We start from the raw sequence: 18,165 nt of genomic DNA on the forward strand, positions 1-18,165 counted from the left end.
GGTCACGTGGCTATTTTGGGAAGTAAAAGTTGCATGTTCACCATAGTGATGTGCCAATAGGAATGTGTAGCGGAGGAGCAGGACTGTAGGTCAGTCTCATTGGTGTGCGCAGCCTATAGAATTAGGGTGTGCACTCCAGAGCACAAACACACATACAGGGCTTTTTTTCTCAGAGAATAGGTGCAGGAATTCTCCCTTTTCTCTGCTCCCACCCACCTCTCAGCACCATTCCTTGGCTCTGTCCTCTACCTACCTCCCAGTACTGCCCCCCATAACATTTTGTGGTGCTAAGTAATTTGTATGGAATTTGGTAATGATAAGAAGAAAAGGAATAAAATAGATCTCCTGCAGGCAGTAACTATAGATCCCCCTAACAAAAATGGACAACCCACACCAACCCCCCCCCCCCAGTAGCAATAGATCTCCGGCAGCAACAACATTTTCCCACAGCCAGCACCAATAGACTCTTTGGCAGCCAGCAACAACTGACCCCTCCCTTAACAGTAGGTCTCTCCCAGCAACAACTGACCCCCAGCAATGTAAGACCAACCCCCAACAACAAGAGGTCCCCCACCAGGAACAATATACCTCCTCAGAAACAATGGACCCCCTGTAAAAATAGATCCCCTCCAGTTAGAATAGATCCCCCATCAGCAAGCATCAATAGACCCTGCAGCAAACCCCAGCACTACATGCCATTACCTACAGTGAGTCCTGGAGGTGCCGGAACTGCGTTCCCCCGCATTCCCTCTGAAAGAATGCCCTGCATGTATATTAGTAGAGCAGAGATTGGTGTCAGTAGTTTTTATTTGTATCATTTTCTACAATTGCATTTTTTTAATGATTTTTTACAATATCATTTTTTCTATTTTTTTTCAGAGCACCATGGGGGTGCTTTGGTGAAATATCAAGTGTCTAAACAGAAAAGGAACTCTCCACTCTCCATACTGAAACTTCCCCCGCAGCAGCCAGTGGGAGAGGAGAGGGGGGAAGCTGATTGCTATGCAAGGGGGAAACAGGTGGCACCAGGGAGCAGGACAAACCCAGCACACCCTGTGCGCGCACCTATTGTCAGTCTCAATTTTATTACACAGTGCTGTCCATTTAACACTGGAGGCTTCCTGACAGGAGTAGAATGATAATAGTTGATGGACTGCTGTTCCTGTGTAAACAATTATCAAAAGTCCATTCAAAGTTTGGAGCTGGTGTTCTGCCGAGAAAGTTCCTCTCGGCAGATAAGGACCCCCCTCTACTGCGCAGGCACAGCGCCTGCGCAGTAGGAGCCAGCGGAAATAGCCAAAGTGAAATAGAGAAGAAATCAGCTGTACACGGCTCCTGTGAGAGGGCCCCTCGCCGCAATTTGGGCACAGCCTCGCTGCGCTCAGCACTTTTTTATCCTCCCTCTAGGTCCACTTGGATGGTGGGGCTTGAACCTGGACCTAGGGCACAGGCGCCGTGTACAGTTGATTGAAGTTTTTCTTCTTCGGCTATTTTCAGCGGCTCCTAGTCATTCGTACTGCGCAAGGGCAGCGCTTGCGCAGTACAGGGGGGTCCTTATCCGCCAGGGGAACTTTCTCGGCAAGACACCGGCCGTAGACCAGTTTGCATTACTCAGATACAGACTGAGAGGCCTCAGGGATTCAAGAATCTGGCAATGCTGTCTGGCAGGGATACCTAGGTCACAAGACTGGCAGAGCTGAGTAAATTCTTTGGTAGGTGAAAATGGGAGTTCAACTTTTTTACCTGAAGTTCAGGTTTAGTAAATAACACAAACCAGTTGGATACACTTGTCATTCTGTAACTGGATTATGCTAGCTACACATTATTGCTTGCATTATATACTACACTGACATTGTTTTGTTCTGGCTTTCCACTGAGATTGCTGATTGCAATATTTACTTCATTACTTTATCTTTTTTTACTATGTTAACAGGACAAAGTCTTCAAAGTTGTAAAAGATCTGAATGTTCTGTACTAATAACACTTGTAAACCTCACTTAGAGAAGATGAAGAAACTAGTTGTCTTTCTCTGTGTATTGGGCACCGCCTGTTTTATAGGGGTGAGTCTAAATTTCACTCTACATTTTCTAGTCAAATACAACTCATTTCTTGGTGTCATCTTTGAAATCTCAGGCTTCAGTTAGTTCGGTCTAAAACAGATATTTCAATGTTTGGTGGCTGCTGGAGAGTTAAGAACTCTGATGGTATCTTCCATCTTCCTGATAAGCATGAAGTAGATAATACCCATACTCATTCACAAAAGAAAAAGCTGTGACCCTAGAAACAAAGACGCCCAAACATTTGACAAGTCCTTTTTAAAAAAAAAAAAAAAGCCCCCAAAATTCCCTTGTTGTAATCTATTGGCAATCATGTTGCTCAGCAATGCAGATCCATGTCAACACCAAAAGAAAAATAAAACCTTTAGCTGATGAGACATGTCCTGCTCGTTCGCATATCATCCACTGAATGGAAATTTTGGTGGATGGCAGCCATTATACACAACGGGGCAGGGTCTCCCTCCTATATGAAGTTGCTTACATGACTGGGATTCCTGTCAATTTAAGTCAGTGGGGTTGGTGACATCACTATTAGTGAAGGACTCGATGGTGCCTGCACAACCAGTGTCTATAATGACCATTAAAGTCACTGGCAACATTCATTTAGATGACTGGGGATTTCTAGCTAGGTAAGTGCCTACACCCGTTGGCATCCTTAGAAACCATTGACAGCAGGAAGCTGGTTCTTTTTGCATATCAAGGTTCCTTTTTCATATTAAGTAACCTGTCAGGCAAAACGGTACTTATGCTTTATGAATAACTAGCACCAATTGTTATTAATATTATTTAAACAATGTTTATTACCAGATTATTTCCAATATTTTATGGAGGGACCATTTCAATATTGTGGGTAATCATCCAGTTACAATGGAAGCCACATCTACACCAACATTTCCAGTGACCAGCCCTCAAAGTGAAGAGCTTAACAATCTGCTGAAGATGATTGAATGGCCCCTGGCTCCACCCAATGTATCCCTGGAATTTTCCACCCATTCAAAGACTTCCAAATATTTTATCATCAATCCTCGGGCTACTTATGTGATTGGTGAATCACTGGAGGTTCTAATTATAGCTAAGGACCACAAAGGTCGGCCAAAAAACTATGGCGGGGATTTATTTCATGTGAAGCTTCACTCTTTGAGTCTGAAAGCCGGAGTGAGTGGCTCTGTTACAGACCATAATAATGGTTCCTATACAGCAAGGTTTATTTTTCAGTGGTCTGGACAAACTATGATCTCTGTTAGACTCATGCATTCCAGTGAAGCTATCACAATTTTACATCAGAAGAGGGATACTCGACCAGACAAGGTAATGCAACGCATGGTTGGTTAAGATAATAATGAAAGGGTTCTCCAAGAAAGAGCAGCATTTACCTCTGCTTACAGCGATGAGCAGAGCGTTTTCATCTAAATAAATTTTGATGTTGAAAAAATTGTGCTAAAGCAGATACTCCTATTTTTGTTTATTAGAGCGGAGTTCTGCCTGGGAAAAAAAAAAAGTCAGCAGCTACAAATACTGTAGCTGCTGACTTTTAACATAAGGACACTTACCTGTCCAGAGAGCCCGCAGTGTCAGCACCCGAAGCCGACCCGTGCCTTGGCTCCGGGTGCAGGCGCCGGCATCCAAAGCCGACCCGTGCCTTGGCTCTGGGTGCAGACGCCGGCATCTGAAGCCGACCCGTGCCTTGGCTCCGGGTGCAGGCGCCGGCATCCGAAGCCGACCCGTGCCTTGGCTCTGGGTGCAGGCGCTGGCATCCTTACTAAGGGGAACAGGAAGTGAAGCCTCATTGTGAATACTCCCTGCTGTCTTCTGGGACCTGTGTGTCTCCCAGAAGGCACCGGGGGGAAGGAGGAGGGGCTGAACATTGCGTAGTTCGCTGCACAGAGTGCGCTGATCTTTCACCGGAAGTGGGAGCAGATACCTGGATTTGACAGGTATCCGCTCCCCCCTGAGGGGGGAGGAATCCGATCCATGGAAGTTCCATTTCTGGGCAGAACTCTGCTTTAAGCTGCTTATCTGCTGTATCTGCTCTGTAGTATATTCATCACAGGCCTTGCCTAATTCAATGTGCATATAAATGTGGAATTACTCATGTATCACAAACTTACTGAGCGACATACCAGAGGACTAGGGGGCACTCTTTACGACAAGAGGAAAAAAGATTTCATCTCCAAATACAGAAAGGTTTCTTCACAGTAAGAGCTGTGAAAATGTGGAATAGACTCCCTCCAGAGGTGGTTCTGGCAAGCTCAGTCGATTGACCTGGATTCTTTCCTAAATGTACACAATATAACTGGGTACTAACATTTATAGGTAAAGTTGATCCAGGGAAAATCTGACTGCCTCTCGGGGGATCAGGAAGGTTTTTTCCCCTGCTGTAGCAAATTGGAGCATGCTTTGCTGGGTTTTTTGCCTTCCTCTGGATCAACTGTGGGTGTAGGTTTGTGTATAAGGGATTGTATTTCTTTGTTTTGGTCGAACTTAATGGACTTGTGTCTTTTTTCAACTATGTAACTATATCAGTATGGATGTCATACCACTTCCTGAAACTCAATCTTTCTAAAACTGAGCTTATAATATCCCGTCCCCATGACTTTACCATTGAGATCAAAAACACAACCATTGGTCACTCCACGCATGCCAGGGTGCTGGGTGTAATCCTTGACTCTGACCTCTCCTACGACCCCCACATCCAATTACTGGCTAAATCTTGCCACCTTAACCTCCGCAACATCTCCAGAATTCGCCCCTTCCTGACACCACAAAACAACGTATTCCCTCCTTAGTTATTTCCCACCTTGACTACTGCAACTCCCTTACTGGCCTACCTTTACACAGGCTATCCCCCCTTCAGTCTATTATGAATGCTGCTGCCAGACTAATACACCTTACTAACCGATCCCTGACTTTTCCCCCTCTCAACCAATCCCTTCACTGGCCTCCCCTACCCCACCATATAAAATTCAAAATACTAACCACAACATACAAGGCCATCCACAACATCGCCCCCACCTTCATCACCAACCTCATCTGCATATGACACCCAAATTGTCCTCTCCGCTCCTCCAAAGACCTCCTGCTCTCTTGCTCCCTTGTTACTTCCTCGATGCTCACCTCCAGGACTTCTCCAGAGCCTCTCCCATCCTCTGGAACTCCCTGCCCTAGTATGTCTGGTCAGCCCCTACCCTGTCCGCCTTAAGACAATCCATGAAAACTCACTTATTCAGGGAAGCCTACCCCATCTCAACCTAAGAACTGTACCCGAGCCACCTCCATCAGATCATCACCCACAGCTATTACTTTTTGTACCATCTCCACCTCCCTTTAGATTGTAAGCTCCATGAGCAGGGCCCTCTTATTCCTTCTGTATTGAACTGTGTTGTAATCGTACTGTTCCTCTACATTGCAAATCGCTGCATAAACTGTTGGCGCTAAATAAATCCTGTATAATAATAATGATAATTCAAATACAGAAAGCAGTAATACCACTACTGTTGGTCCCCACTTGCCCACATTACACAGACAGGTGCACGTCCAGCTCTCCACTTAGGAGTATACTTCAATAAAGCAATTGACAGAGATGGGTAAAACTGGTTTAAGTAGGGTTCAAAGTAGTTTGGATGCCAAACCAGAACCCCTTTGAAATCACCAGGCGATGGATGCCAACATGTACTGTGACATACTGAAGCAGAGCATGATCCCCTCCCTTCGGAGACTGGGCCACAGGGCAGTATTCCAACATGATAACGACCCCAAACACACCTCCAAGAGGACCACTGCCTTGCTAAAGAAGCTGAGGGTAAAGGAGATGGACTGGCCAAGAATGTCTCCAGATCTAAACCCTATTGAGCATCTGCAGGGCATCCTCAAATGGAAGGTGGAGGAGCGCAAGGTCGCTAACATCCACCAGCTCTGTGATGTCGTCATGGAGGAGGGGAAGAGGACTCCAGTGGTAACTTGTGAAGCTCTGGTGAACTCCATGCCCAAGAGGGTTAAGGCAGTGCTGGAAAATAATGGTGGCCACACAAAATATTGACACTTTGGACCCAATTTGGACATTTTCACTTTTGAGGGGTGTACTCACCTTTGTTGCCAGCGGTTTAGACATTAATGGCTGTGTGTTGAGTTATTTTGAGGGGACAGCAAATTTACACTGTTTTATACAGCTGCACACTCACTATTTTCTCCAGTGTTGTCACATGAAAAAATATAATAAAATATTTACAAAAATGTGAGGGGTGTACTCACTTTTGTGAGATACTATATATATATACAGTTGTGCTCATAGGTTTACATAACCTAGCAGAATTTGTGATTTCTTGGCCATTTTTCAGAGAATATGAATGATAACACAAACTCTTTTCTTTCACTCATGGTTAGTATTTGGCTAAAGTCATTTATTATCAATCAACTGTGTTTACTATTTTTTAAATCAGAATGACAACAGAAACTACCCAAATGACCCTGATCAAAAGTTTACATACTCTGGTGATTTTGGCCTGATAACATGCACACATATTGACACAAAGGGGATTGAATGACTATTAAAGAGAACCATCCTCACCTGTGATCTGTTTGCTTGTAATTAGTGTGTGTGTATAAAAGGTTAATGAGTTTCTGGACTCCTGACAGACCCTTGCATCTTTCATCCAGTGCTGCACTGACATTTCTGGATTCTGAGTCATGGGGAAAGCAAAAAAATTGTCAAAGGATCTGCGGGAAAAGGTAGTTGAACTGTATAAAACAGGAAAGGGATATAAAAAGATATCCAAGGAATTGAGAATGCCAATCAGCAGTGTTCAAACTCTAATCAAGAAGTGGAAAATGAGGGGTTCTGTTGATACCAAACCACGGTCAGGTAGACCAACTAAAATTTCAGCCACAACTGCCAGGAAAATTGTTCAGGATGCAAAGAAAAACCCACAAATAACTTCAGGTGAAATACAGGACTCTCTGAAAACATGTGGTGTGGCTGTTTCAAAATGCACAATAATGAGACACTTGAAGAAAGATGGGCTGCATGGTCGAGTTGCCAGAAGAAAGCCATTACTACGCAAATGCCACAAAGTATCCCACTTATAATACGCCAAACAGCACAGAGACAAGCCTCAAACCTTCTGGCACAAAGTCATTTGGAGTGATGAGACCAAAATTGAGCTTTTTGGCCACAACCATAAACGCTACATTTGGAGAGGAGTCAACAAGGCCTATGAAAGGTACAGAGGTGGATCGCTGATGTTTTGGGGATGTGTGAGCTACAAAGGCACAGGAAATTTGGTTAAAATTGTTGGCAAGATGAATACAGCATGTTATCAAAAAAAACTGGAGGAACATTTGCATTCATCAGCCAGGAAGCTGCTCATGAGACGTACTTGGACATTCCAACATGACAGTGATCCAAAACACAAGGCCAAGTTGACCTGTCATTGGCTACAGCATAATAAAGTGAAGGTTCTGGAGTGGCCACCTCAGTCTCCTGACCTCAATATCATTGAGCCACTCTGGGAAGATCTCAAACGTGCAGTTCATGCAAGACAGCCCAAGCATTTACAGGAACTGGAGGCTTTTTGCCAAGAGGAATGGGCAGATTTACTATCTGAGAAGATAAAGAGCCTCGTCCACAAATACCACAAAAGACTTCAAGCTTTCATTGATGTTATAGTGGGCAATACACGGTATTAAGGGAGTATGTAAACTTTTAATCAGGGTCATTTGGGTCGTTTCTGTTGTGATTATTATTTAAAAACAGTAAACATAGTTGATTGACAATAAATGGCTTCAGCCAAACACGAACCATGAATGAAAGAAAAGTTTTTGTATTACCATTTATATTCTCTGAAAAATGGCCAAGAAATCATAAAAATCATAAATTCTGCCAGGGTATGTAAACTTATGAGCACAACTGTGTGTGTATATATAGCTATATATATAGCTATATATATATAGATATATAGATATATATATATATATATATATATATATATATATATATATATAGCTATATAGATAGATATATATATCTATATATCTATATATAGATATATAGATATATATCTATATATATATAAAACAATGTAATGGGAGTTTCACTTTTGTTCCTTCGGAAATTGTAAGGGTAGGTAGGGATGGTTCTATTTTACTACAAGGATAGATCCCAGTCATATAGTTATTTTTCTATTTCTACTGGAAATCCTCATGAATATTTTGTTAGACTGTGTGAGATTTACTGAAATTGGTGCACACAGAATCTAGTGCAGCTGTGCATAGTAACCAATCAGCTTCCAGGTTTTATTGCCAAAGCTTAATTGAACAAGCTGAAGTTAGAAGCTGATTGGCTACCATGCACAGCTCCACCAGATTCTGTGTGCACCAGTTTTAGTAAATCTCCCCTAATGTGTTTTATTTTTGGCTTACAGGTGTTTTTTAATGGCTACTTTGAGAAAAATGGGACCCAGGAAGTGGTTGAATGCAATTTTGATCTGCCTGGGCAGGACGTCTGTGAATATTATGATCAGCGCAATGGAGAAAAGTGGGTGTGTCAGCGGCCAAAAGTTCTCCCATGTGACTCCTATTTTTACCACTCAATGGGAGGAATTCGCGATGTCCTAAGCAAAGAAGAGAAACCATTCTTCTCAATGTAACTTTTTTTTTTCTAATTTCACCTTGTTCTGCAATACTGTTTATTAACCATTGAGTGGTTTTAGCCACGATATATATAAAGTTTAGTTATAACCCAACTCCAGTCCCCATGTTTTTAATTGTATGTGTTTCACATTTAAAAATAATAAATAAATAAACCACTCCCTGCAATACTCACCCTGTGCTGTCTCCTGTTGACTTGCTGTTTTGCGATCCAGGGCTGGCCATCTTCCAGATCAAACAAAAGTTACATTATAGTTTTCTGCAATTTACGACTGCAGCTAATTGCATTGCAACATTTTTTGTTTGCATATTAACAAGAAACTATACAATAAAATGCTATTACAGCAGTTGGTGAAAAAAGATCCACACAGTGGCTCTGCTACTCAATAGAAGAGCCATAGGGCCATCTAAAAATGCATCAAACACAATTCTAAGTTTGACAGTCAGAATTCTCTGATTAAAAGACAGAATTCTGACTTTGATAATCAGACTTCTGACTTTCAAAGTCAGAATTCCGAAGTCTGAATCTCAGAAGTCTGACCTTCAAACTCAAAATTGTATCAAAATACATTTTTGTACAGCCCAAAGTTTTAATCTCAGAATTCTTACTTTCAAACTCAGAATTGGGTTTAAAAATTTCTTAGGGTGGCCCCAGGGCTCTTCTATAGCTATTCAGATCTAGACCTTTGGTGTCAAGCTGACAGGGGTTCCTGTCACTATCCACCCAGTGTGAAAACATAGTAGATGTACAAGGTAAATCCTAGAGCATGAGTTAAGGGTCCACAAAACTTTTAACAGTAACCTTTCCCCCAAAAAAAGTTGATTGGTCATGGCTGTTTGGCAAATCTCAGGTTACAGCTCTTTGGCTTCCATGGGAATCTCAGAATTCTGTCTTTCAAATTCACAATTGTGTTTAATATTTTTTTTTTCGCCCAAAGTTTTAATCTCAGAATTCTGACTTTTAATCTCAGAATTCTGATTTTGAAACTCAGAATTGTGTTTAAAAAAGTTTAGGGTGGCCCCAGGGCTCCTCCATAGCTGCTCAGATCTAGACCTTGGGTGTCAAGCTGATAGGGGATCCTGGCATTTTGCACCCAGTGTGGAAAAATAATAGATGTACAGTATAAGGTAAATCCCATGAATTAGTTAAGAACCCACAAAACTTTCAACAGTAACCTTTCCAAAATTGTGATTGGTTAGACCTGCTTGGAAACTGTGAGGTTACAGCTCTTTGGCTTTCTTGGGGAACAAATGACAAATAGACAGCAAGCCAGGAAAGTGCCAAAATAATACAGAGATGTGGTTAGGTTCAGGCTACAGATCAGGCTGGACAGCAGACAAGTCTACTTTAAAACCAGGCAGAAGGATGGGACAGTTAGCTCACACAAACATTCATAGGCTGTTTGCTCTGGAAGTGATGAAAGGCACTGAAGTAACATCCCAGGTATGTCTAAAATGAATATCACATTGAGCAAGCACAGGCACCCCCAACCCCAATGAAGGGATACTGGGCAAAAGGCTGAAACATAGTTAAGAGAAGCAGGTCACTAACGCAGGTTCATTTTTTTTTCACGCAAACTAAAAAAAAAAATATCTTTAAAAAATACTCAAACAGGCATACAGTACTAGTTTTCTGTCCAACATTTTTTATTTGTTAATGGCACCATACGATTTATTAAGGAATAAATGCCACAGTTTCAACTTTTAAGAACCTTATTTCTTCAACCCTCTCAGGTCACTCATTGACCAAGAAATCCCATCAAAACTTGGGTCGCTTAACGTCCTTCCTAGGAAGAATGTCACAAAAGGTATGTTTTTTAATTTCAAAAACATGTTTCTTACGAAATGCAACTGAATCCAACTTGCTTGAACCATGTGCCAAACTATTATCAAACCTTCAGTTTTTTTTTTTTTTATCATATTTGCCAATTCATGTGCATAAAGGAGCTTTCCCAATTAAAGCAAGTCTCCATGCTCAAAGATAATATTTTATTCTTTTTTTTTTTTCTGTTTTTATTAAATAGGGAATGGTAAAAACCAGTGTTAGACTTGGGATCCAACTTGTGAGACCCAAAGTTGAATGACATGTCAAATTCAAAGTTAGTCATCAATGAAAGCTCTCTTAATTAGCACTACTGAAGGCATTCCTGCACTCCTTCAAGGTGACTGCTATGTGAGTTCTATTCCATACTTTTTATCAAAGTAGTACTCAAGTCGCCTGGCAAAGTCGCACCGCAAGTCACACACGGCTTTCAGGTTGTGAGCCTTAGCCACATTCACAGTAGTAAATATAAATATTTGATGTTGATGGCATCTTTGACAATAGTGATTGTTATTATTTTTGCTCTAGGTACAAAAGTTGCATGTAATCCTGGACTAAAGAATCCAAACCCCTCAGGATTCTATTACCAAGATGTCTGGAAGTCTCTGGTCTGCTCCAATAAACAGTTTGATAATCATATTGAAGCAGCAAAATGCCTTGCTGGGAAGATTGTCTACATGTTTGGAGACTCCACAATGCGACAGTGGTGGGAATACCTTGTGGCTTTCATACCAAGTATGTTATACAACAGAAAACAAGTAGATCCCCTGTCAGGTTTTCGCACTTTTTGTGTCCTGCTGTGTAGATTTCCCTTTGCTTCCTGACCTAGTAACAAAGTTGTCATTGCGGAAGGAAATAAGGGCACATCTCCCATAGGGAAACATACAGCAATGACAATTTACCACTGCTTCCAACCTTCTCCCACACTACATATATATCTCAATGCATTCATGGTGTGCTGAAAAAGAGTAGTGGATAAATGTGCCTAAATAAAATGCAAAACACTCCTGCTCTCATCTATCAAATAAAGTATAACAATCACAAAGACCAAAAAATGTGGCTACAGCACATAAAGTTTCCAACTTTATAAAAAAAAGAAAAAAAATACCATCACATGTGCAACAAAATAGTGAAAATAAATACATAAATAAATTATATATATATATATATATATATATATATATATATATATATATATATGTGTGAAATTATTTTACAATACATGACAATACATCAATACATTAAAATTATATAAGGTATAATGTATAATGTGCTTGCATCTCAAACAAAAGTCTTTGATTGTGTTCTAAACTACTGCTTCTTTTTGGGTGGACGTCAAATGAAGTCCTGCACTTTGAGTGGAGGCTGGAGCTGCAGACATCATCCAGATATCTTTTTTTCAGCTGGCAATTCCCTCACGTGTTAAAGCCATCTTAGTGGCTGTTTAGCCGCTTGATTGCTTTTACAGTGCTTTTTTGGTTGCTTCCGTGCAATTGGGGAGCCAGAGAATAAATTTGTCGGTGGCAGCGGTTTACCATAGAGCTGGCTGTGGACTAGATGGTCCCCAGCCATCTCTATGACCCTCGGAGGCCAGAAGCGACGTCATGACATCACTTCCGACTCATGATGTAAACACTGCCGTTTTTTTGTCGGGAAAGCCTTAAATCCATTTTTTTTTAATCTCAGGCTTTTCAGCATAGAGGAGAGATGAGGAGACTTATAGACCCCAGATCTCTCCGTAAAGAGGACCTGTCATTCCCTATTCCTATTACAAGGGATGTTTACATTCCTTGTAATAGGAATAAAAGTGATCAAAAAAATAAAAAGTGAAAGTGTAAAAATAAAAAATAAAAATAAAATAAATGAAAAAAAAATTAAAAATTGAAAGCGCCCCCATCCCCTCGTGCTCGCACGCAGAAGCAGACGCGTAAGTAGTTCATACCCGCATATGTAAACAGCGTTCATACCACACATGTGGGGTATTGCCACAAATGTAGTGAGAGTGAGAGCAAAATTCTAGCACAAGACCTGTATCTCTAAACTGTTAACCTGTAAACATTTTTTAAAGTGTTGCCTATGGAGACATTTAAGTACCGAAGTTTGGCGCAATTTTAAAGTTTAACCTGTTAGGTATCTATTTACCCGGCATAACATAATCTGTCACATTATACAAAAATTGGGTTAAATATTGTGTCTTTTTTTTAATTCATGAAAGTGTTTTTTTTTTTTTCCCCCCAAAAAATCACGTTTGAAAAATTGCTGCACAAATACCATGTGACATAAAAAATTGCAACAACTGCCATTTTATTCCCTAGGGTCTCTGATAAAGAATGTTTATATAATATTTGGGAGTTCTGAGTCATTTTCTAGCAAAAAAAAAATGATGGTTTTTACATGTAGAAGAGGAATGCCAGAATTGGCTTGGTTTGGAAGTATATGTAAACGAACCACCAATGTGAGTATATGAAAGTTCCACCTCCTTGAAACATAAACATAGAAACAAGTCCTGAAGTAGATTTAAAACATCTTGTAAAATAGGATCAATCACCTCCAAAACGTGCTGGGGAAGGAACCACCACTACACATATTATCCGCTCACCTTAACCATAAAGCTTTAATTCCAAAGGTCAGGACACACTTGTTTCTCTTAAGTAAACCAGGATCAGCTTACTGCAGCCATCTCTCTATATGCATCTCTCCCCCTTCTCTCAGATGAACTCACCATCAAAAAGAGTTTAAAAACATATAAAAAAGGGACCCAATAGTGATCCCTTTTTTAAACTGTGGGTTAATTTTTAAAAACATTAAAACCACTTCTAAGAGTACATAAGTGTGCATGAGATAAGAAAAAACACACAGAGCGGGGTATACCCGTGGCTCACCACTATAAGGGAATCTCTCACTGACAGCTAAGGGAGCAGATGGGCAGTCTGTAGATGGTATGACTGGGGAACCACTGCTCTGGATGGCACAAACAAAAAGGCTCAGGCTTTGATTAAGTTGATTTTTGGACGTAACGCGTAGGGCTGAGACTTTTTCTTTGTGCCTCCAGAACAGTGGTTCCCCAGGTATGGTAGCTACAGAGTGTCCATCGGCTCCCTGAGCTGTCAGTGGGACATTCCTGTATAGCGGTGACGAGCTATGGGGATACCCCTCTATGTGTGTTTTTTCTTATCTCATGCACAACAATGTACGCTGAGTAGTGGTTTTAATGTTTTAATAAAGTGACCTACAGTTCAAAACAGAAACCACTATTGGGTCCCTTTTTTATATGTTTTGTAGCTGCTTTCAATGGTGAATTCATCTAAGAGAAGGGGGAGTGATCCACATGGAGAGATGGCTGTAGTCATCTGATCTCTGCTTACTAAAGGGGAACAAGTGTGTCCTGACCTTTAGGCTGGGTTTACATTTATGCGAATTGGATGCAGGTTTCACCGCATTTAGTTTATTGTACCATATATACTATAATTTATAAAGTTCATACACTCTTCCCAGGTGATTTTAAGTGTATTGTCACATATTGTAAAATTAATTTCATATATTTTATGCCATTGTTTTGTGTGCGGCACATGTGATGGTGTTTTTTTTGTTTTCTAAAGTTGAAACTACATATAAAGTTTTTTTATTTCAGTTGTGTGCATGTTAGATGAGTGGTGAAAAATTTCCCAAACAGGACAATGAATAGGAAAAAATAATGCACTTTAATCATTATCTTAAAGGGTTGCTAAACCCGCATTTTTTTTTTTAAAATAACAAACATATCATACTTAACTCCACTGTACAGTTGGTATTGCAGAGAGTGGCCCCGATCCTCCTCTTCTGGGGCCCTCAGCGGCGCTGGTGGCTCCTCCTGTTTTCGAGTGCCCCATCGGAGAAGCGCCTTCGGGACACTTATGCAGGCGCGCTCCCGTGTCTATTGACATAAAAAGCAGGACTCGACTCGACCCCTGGTGCCCACGTGATTGGATTTGTTTTACAGCAGCGGGAGCCAATGGCTGTGCTGCTATCAATCTATCCAATCAGGACACGAGACACCAGCCATAGCTGGTGTGCTCGTACCCAGGGCGAGAAAGACCGGGCTCAGGTAAGTAAAATGGGGGGGGGGGGGCTGGGGGACTGCAGCATGAGAGAAGATTTTTCACCTTAATGCATAGAATGCATTAAGGTGAAAAAGCACAGAGGGTTTACAACCCCTTTAATTTTGATTCATTTGTTAATGATGCCTTTTATTTTATTTTCAAAATCTTAGCTCTGAAGGTGATCAGTCTTCATGCGCCTCAAGCAATAGGTCCAGCTCTAGCCACAGATGCAGAACTCAATTATTTGGTCCAGTGGAGAGCCCACCAGAAACCTTTACGCATGGCACGTATTGGAGTACGTGACATACACTATATTGCTTCAGAGTTGGATGAGTTGGGGATCCGGAAAGGGATGGTCATTGTGATACCATGCTGGAGTCACTTCGTTACCTACCCTGTTGGACCGTATATCCGACGGCTATATCACATTCGAGAAGCAGTAGCTCAGCTGTTAGAGCGCAGCCCTGAAACGAAGATCATCATCAAATCGGCCAACACTGGCTACCGGTTTCACCATGGAAGTGACTGGTTATCATTGCAGCTGGACACATTAATGAGGGCTATGTTCTCTAAGCTACCAGTCACCATTCTTGACGTTTGGCAGATGACCTCTTGCCACCGAGAACCTGAAAATATTCATCCCCCAAAGATAATTATTAAAAATGAGGTAGACTTGATGCTTTCATTTATATGTCCTCAGTAAGAACCATGTTTTAATAGTGTTTGGAGGACATTCTTGCAGAACTTAGTAGCACCTGCTATAGAAAGAACACATAATATTATGAACTGCTCTGGTTGCTGATGGACAAATCTTCTGAGCAAATAGCAAACATATTCAAATGTAGACCAGCCCACTGTGGCTTGATCAGACTGCAGTTTTTATCCATATGCTACTCAGAGTAAACTCGATTGTTAAATTAAAATGTAATGCGTTCTATTATTTGGCCTATTTAAAGTGAATTTCATTAGGATCAGGCAAATAGGATAATGCAGAAGTGGACCTTTTTCTAGGACAACCTGTAGTAAAGTTGTATTTCCCCCATCTCCCTATGTGCAGCCCACCTAGGATAATAATAACTGTCCTCCCTGATCCAGTGATCTTTTCTGTGGCCACACAGCTTTTTTTTTTATCTTATTCACTTACTTAAAGGGACTGATGGATACCGCTGTGAGTAATTAAGCCCATAAAAATGAATAGGGCCTCGGTGTGCATGTGCAGTATGATGTGGAACTGGCCGAGATCCTGTTAGCTGCCTCATGTGTGTATGATAGCGCTAGACTGATAGAAGTGAAAACTGGTTCTGATGGATATAACGTAAAGTGCTCTTTACCTCAAAGAAGCAGACCCATGAATAAAATATAGCATGGAAGGGTCCTGTTCTGGTCCTAGGCTGAGACTTCTCTGATAGTGGCAAAGGGAGAACACGCCAGATGGTAAATTCTTGGATGTGTATGGAGGAGCACCTGCTGCAAATGTTCATCTGACTTAAAGGATTTTTGAAACATTTAACGGTTAAGTGCGTCAAATGCATTCAACATGTTTTGAGGGAAACAAGCCTCCCCTTCTTCGGGGCTTGAGCAATCTATGTTAATAAAATTGCAACAGAATACAGTAAGGGCTTAATAAAGACTAACATCTTTTACCTCCAACCTTTGAAAACATCCAGCCCATCAGTGCAGCCTATCAGTGCCCACCAGTGCAGCCTATCATTGTCCATCAGTGCTGCATACCATTGCCCATCAGGGCAGCGTATCATTTCTTATCAGGGCAGCGTATCATTTCTCTTCAGTGCAGCGTATCATTGCCCATACGTGCAACAAATTATTGGCCATCAGTGCAGCGTATCATTGCCCATATGTGCAGCATATCATTGGCCATCAGTGCAGTATATCATTGCCCATCAATGCAGAATATCATTGGCCATCAGTGCAGTATATCATTGGCCATCAGTGCAGAATACCATTGCCCATCAGTGCAGCTTACCATTGCCCTTCAGTGCAGCGTATCATTGCCCATATGTGCAGCATATCATTGGCCATCAGTGCAGTATATCATTGGCCATCAGTGCAGAATACCATTGCCCATCAGTGCAGCGTATCATTGCCCATCAGTGCAGCGTATCATTGCCCATCAGTGCAGCGTATCATTGCCCATCAGTGCAACTTACCATTGCCCTTCAGTGCAGCGTATCTTTGCCTATCAGTGCAGCGTATCATTGGCCAACAGTGCAGCATATCATTGCCAATCAGTGCAGCGTATCATTGCCCATCAGTGCATCATATCATTGCCCATATGTGCAGCATATCATTGCCCATCAGTGCAGCTTATCATTGGGCATCAGTGCAGCATATCATTGCCCATCAGTGCAGCGTATCATTGCCCATCAGTGCAGTATATCATTGCCCATCAGTGCAGCATATCATTGCCTATCAGTGCAATGTATCATTGCCCATCAGTGCAGCATATCATTGCCTATCAGTGCAGCATATCATTGCCCATCAGTGCAGCATATTATTGCCCATCAGTGCAGCGTATCATTGCCCATATGTGCAGCATATCATTGGCCATCAGTGCAGCATATCAGTATCCATCAATGCAGCCTAGCATTGCCCATATGTGCAGCTTCATCAGTGCCCAGTAATGCATCAGGGAGGAATCAGGAGGGTCTGCCGGCCAGGTGACACAGAGTGGGGATCTCCCGCTGAGTTTCGGCTTGTATATGAATAGCCATGCTGTTAAACGAAGTCTTGCCTCCTAGACCGGCTACTCTAACAAGACAGCACACTGGTCCAATGCCGGTCCAGGAGGCGGGACTTTGTTTGACAGCGGCTGGCTATTCACATACAAGCCACATCTTAGCGGGAGATCCCTGATCTGTGTCATCCGGCTGCCTGATCCTTCTAACTGTTTGATCGCTTCTGGCAGAAGTGGTGCGGCCTTTTTTACAGACCATCAGAGTGACCCGGGGGAAAGGAGCCCCGCTCCAGGCCACTCTTATGGCTGCACCGCTTCTGCCAGAAGCGATCAGCCAGGAAACTGTCAGCCCAGTCCACCCCTGCTCCACACTCGCCCTCCGCTAATTTCCACTCGCCATATGCGAGCAGGTGAGTGGAAATTTTGAGGGTTGCGTGTGCAGACACCCTACTAAAGGGGGGGGGCACTTGCCCCCCCATGCGGCCGCCCATGCACAGTGGTAGGAACACCATCAGTTCCTCTCACTGTGTCCCAGGTAACAAATGCTACCGGTCACAACCTTACCGAACTCCCTAATCTGGGGGGTGGGGTGGGGTGGGGTGAGGGGTGGGGTGGACCCCCTTCTGCCACCTGTGATGGTAATCTAGTGGCTGTAAAGCTGCTCAGATTACTACTTTTACTAAAAAGATAATTGCTGGCTGCAAAAAAAGATACCAGGGCCATAAATATAGCTGCAGTCATGATCCCCGTATAACCACTTCAACCTGAGGCCGTTTATAAATGACGTAAGGATGTGAAGTTGTTAAAGGATAAGTTCACCTTTCTGAACATGTTATATGTTACACCCAAACTTAGGGTATAACATTTAAC

At 42.1% G+C, this 18,165-nt stretch overlaps 1 protein-coding gene across 1 annotated transcript in view; it reads left to right on the forward strand.

The window, feature by feature from the left end:
* The window catches only part of LOC141133582 (NXPE family member 3-like), a 49,471-nt gene extending 34,003 nt beyond the window's left edge, over window positions 1–15,468 (forward strand). Inside the window, exons 2-7 of the mRNA XM_073623044.1 lie at window positions 1,934–2,060; window positions 2,865–3,365; window positions 8,474–8,694; window positions 10,434–10,507; window positions 11,050–11,256; window positions 14,771–15,468. Coding sequence (XP_073479145.1) covers window positions 1,965–2,060; window positions 2,865–3,365; window positions 8,474–8,694; window positions 10,434–10,507; window positions 11,050–11,256; window positions 14,771–15,303 — 1,632 coding nt within the window. The 5' untranslated portion in view covers window positions 1,934–1,964 and the 3' untranslated portion in view covers window positions 15,304–15,468. The remainder of the gene's footprint in view (window positions 1–1,933; window positions 2,061–2,864; window positions 3,366–8,473; window positions 8,695–10,433; window positions 10,508–11,049; window positions 11,257–14,770) is intronic.
* Window positions 15,469–18,165: the final 2,697 nt, after the last annotated feature.

This window comes from Aquarana catesbeiana, linkage group LG03 (assembly GCF_042186555.1).
Source record: "Aquarana catesbeiana isolate 2022-GZ linkage group LG03, ASM4218655v1, whole genome shotgun sequence".
Classification (NCBI taxonomy): Eukaryota; Metazoa; Chordata; class Amphibia; order Anura; family Ranidae; genus Aquarana; species Aquarana catesbeiana.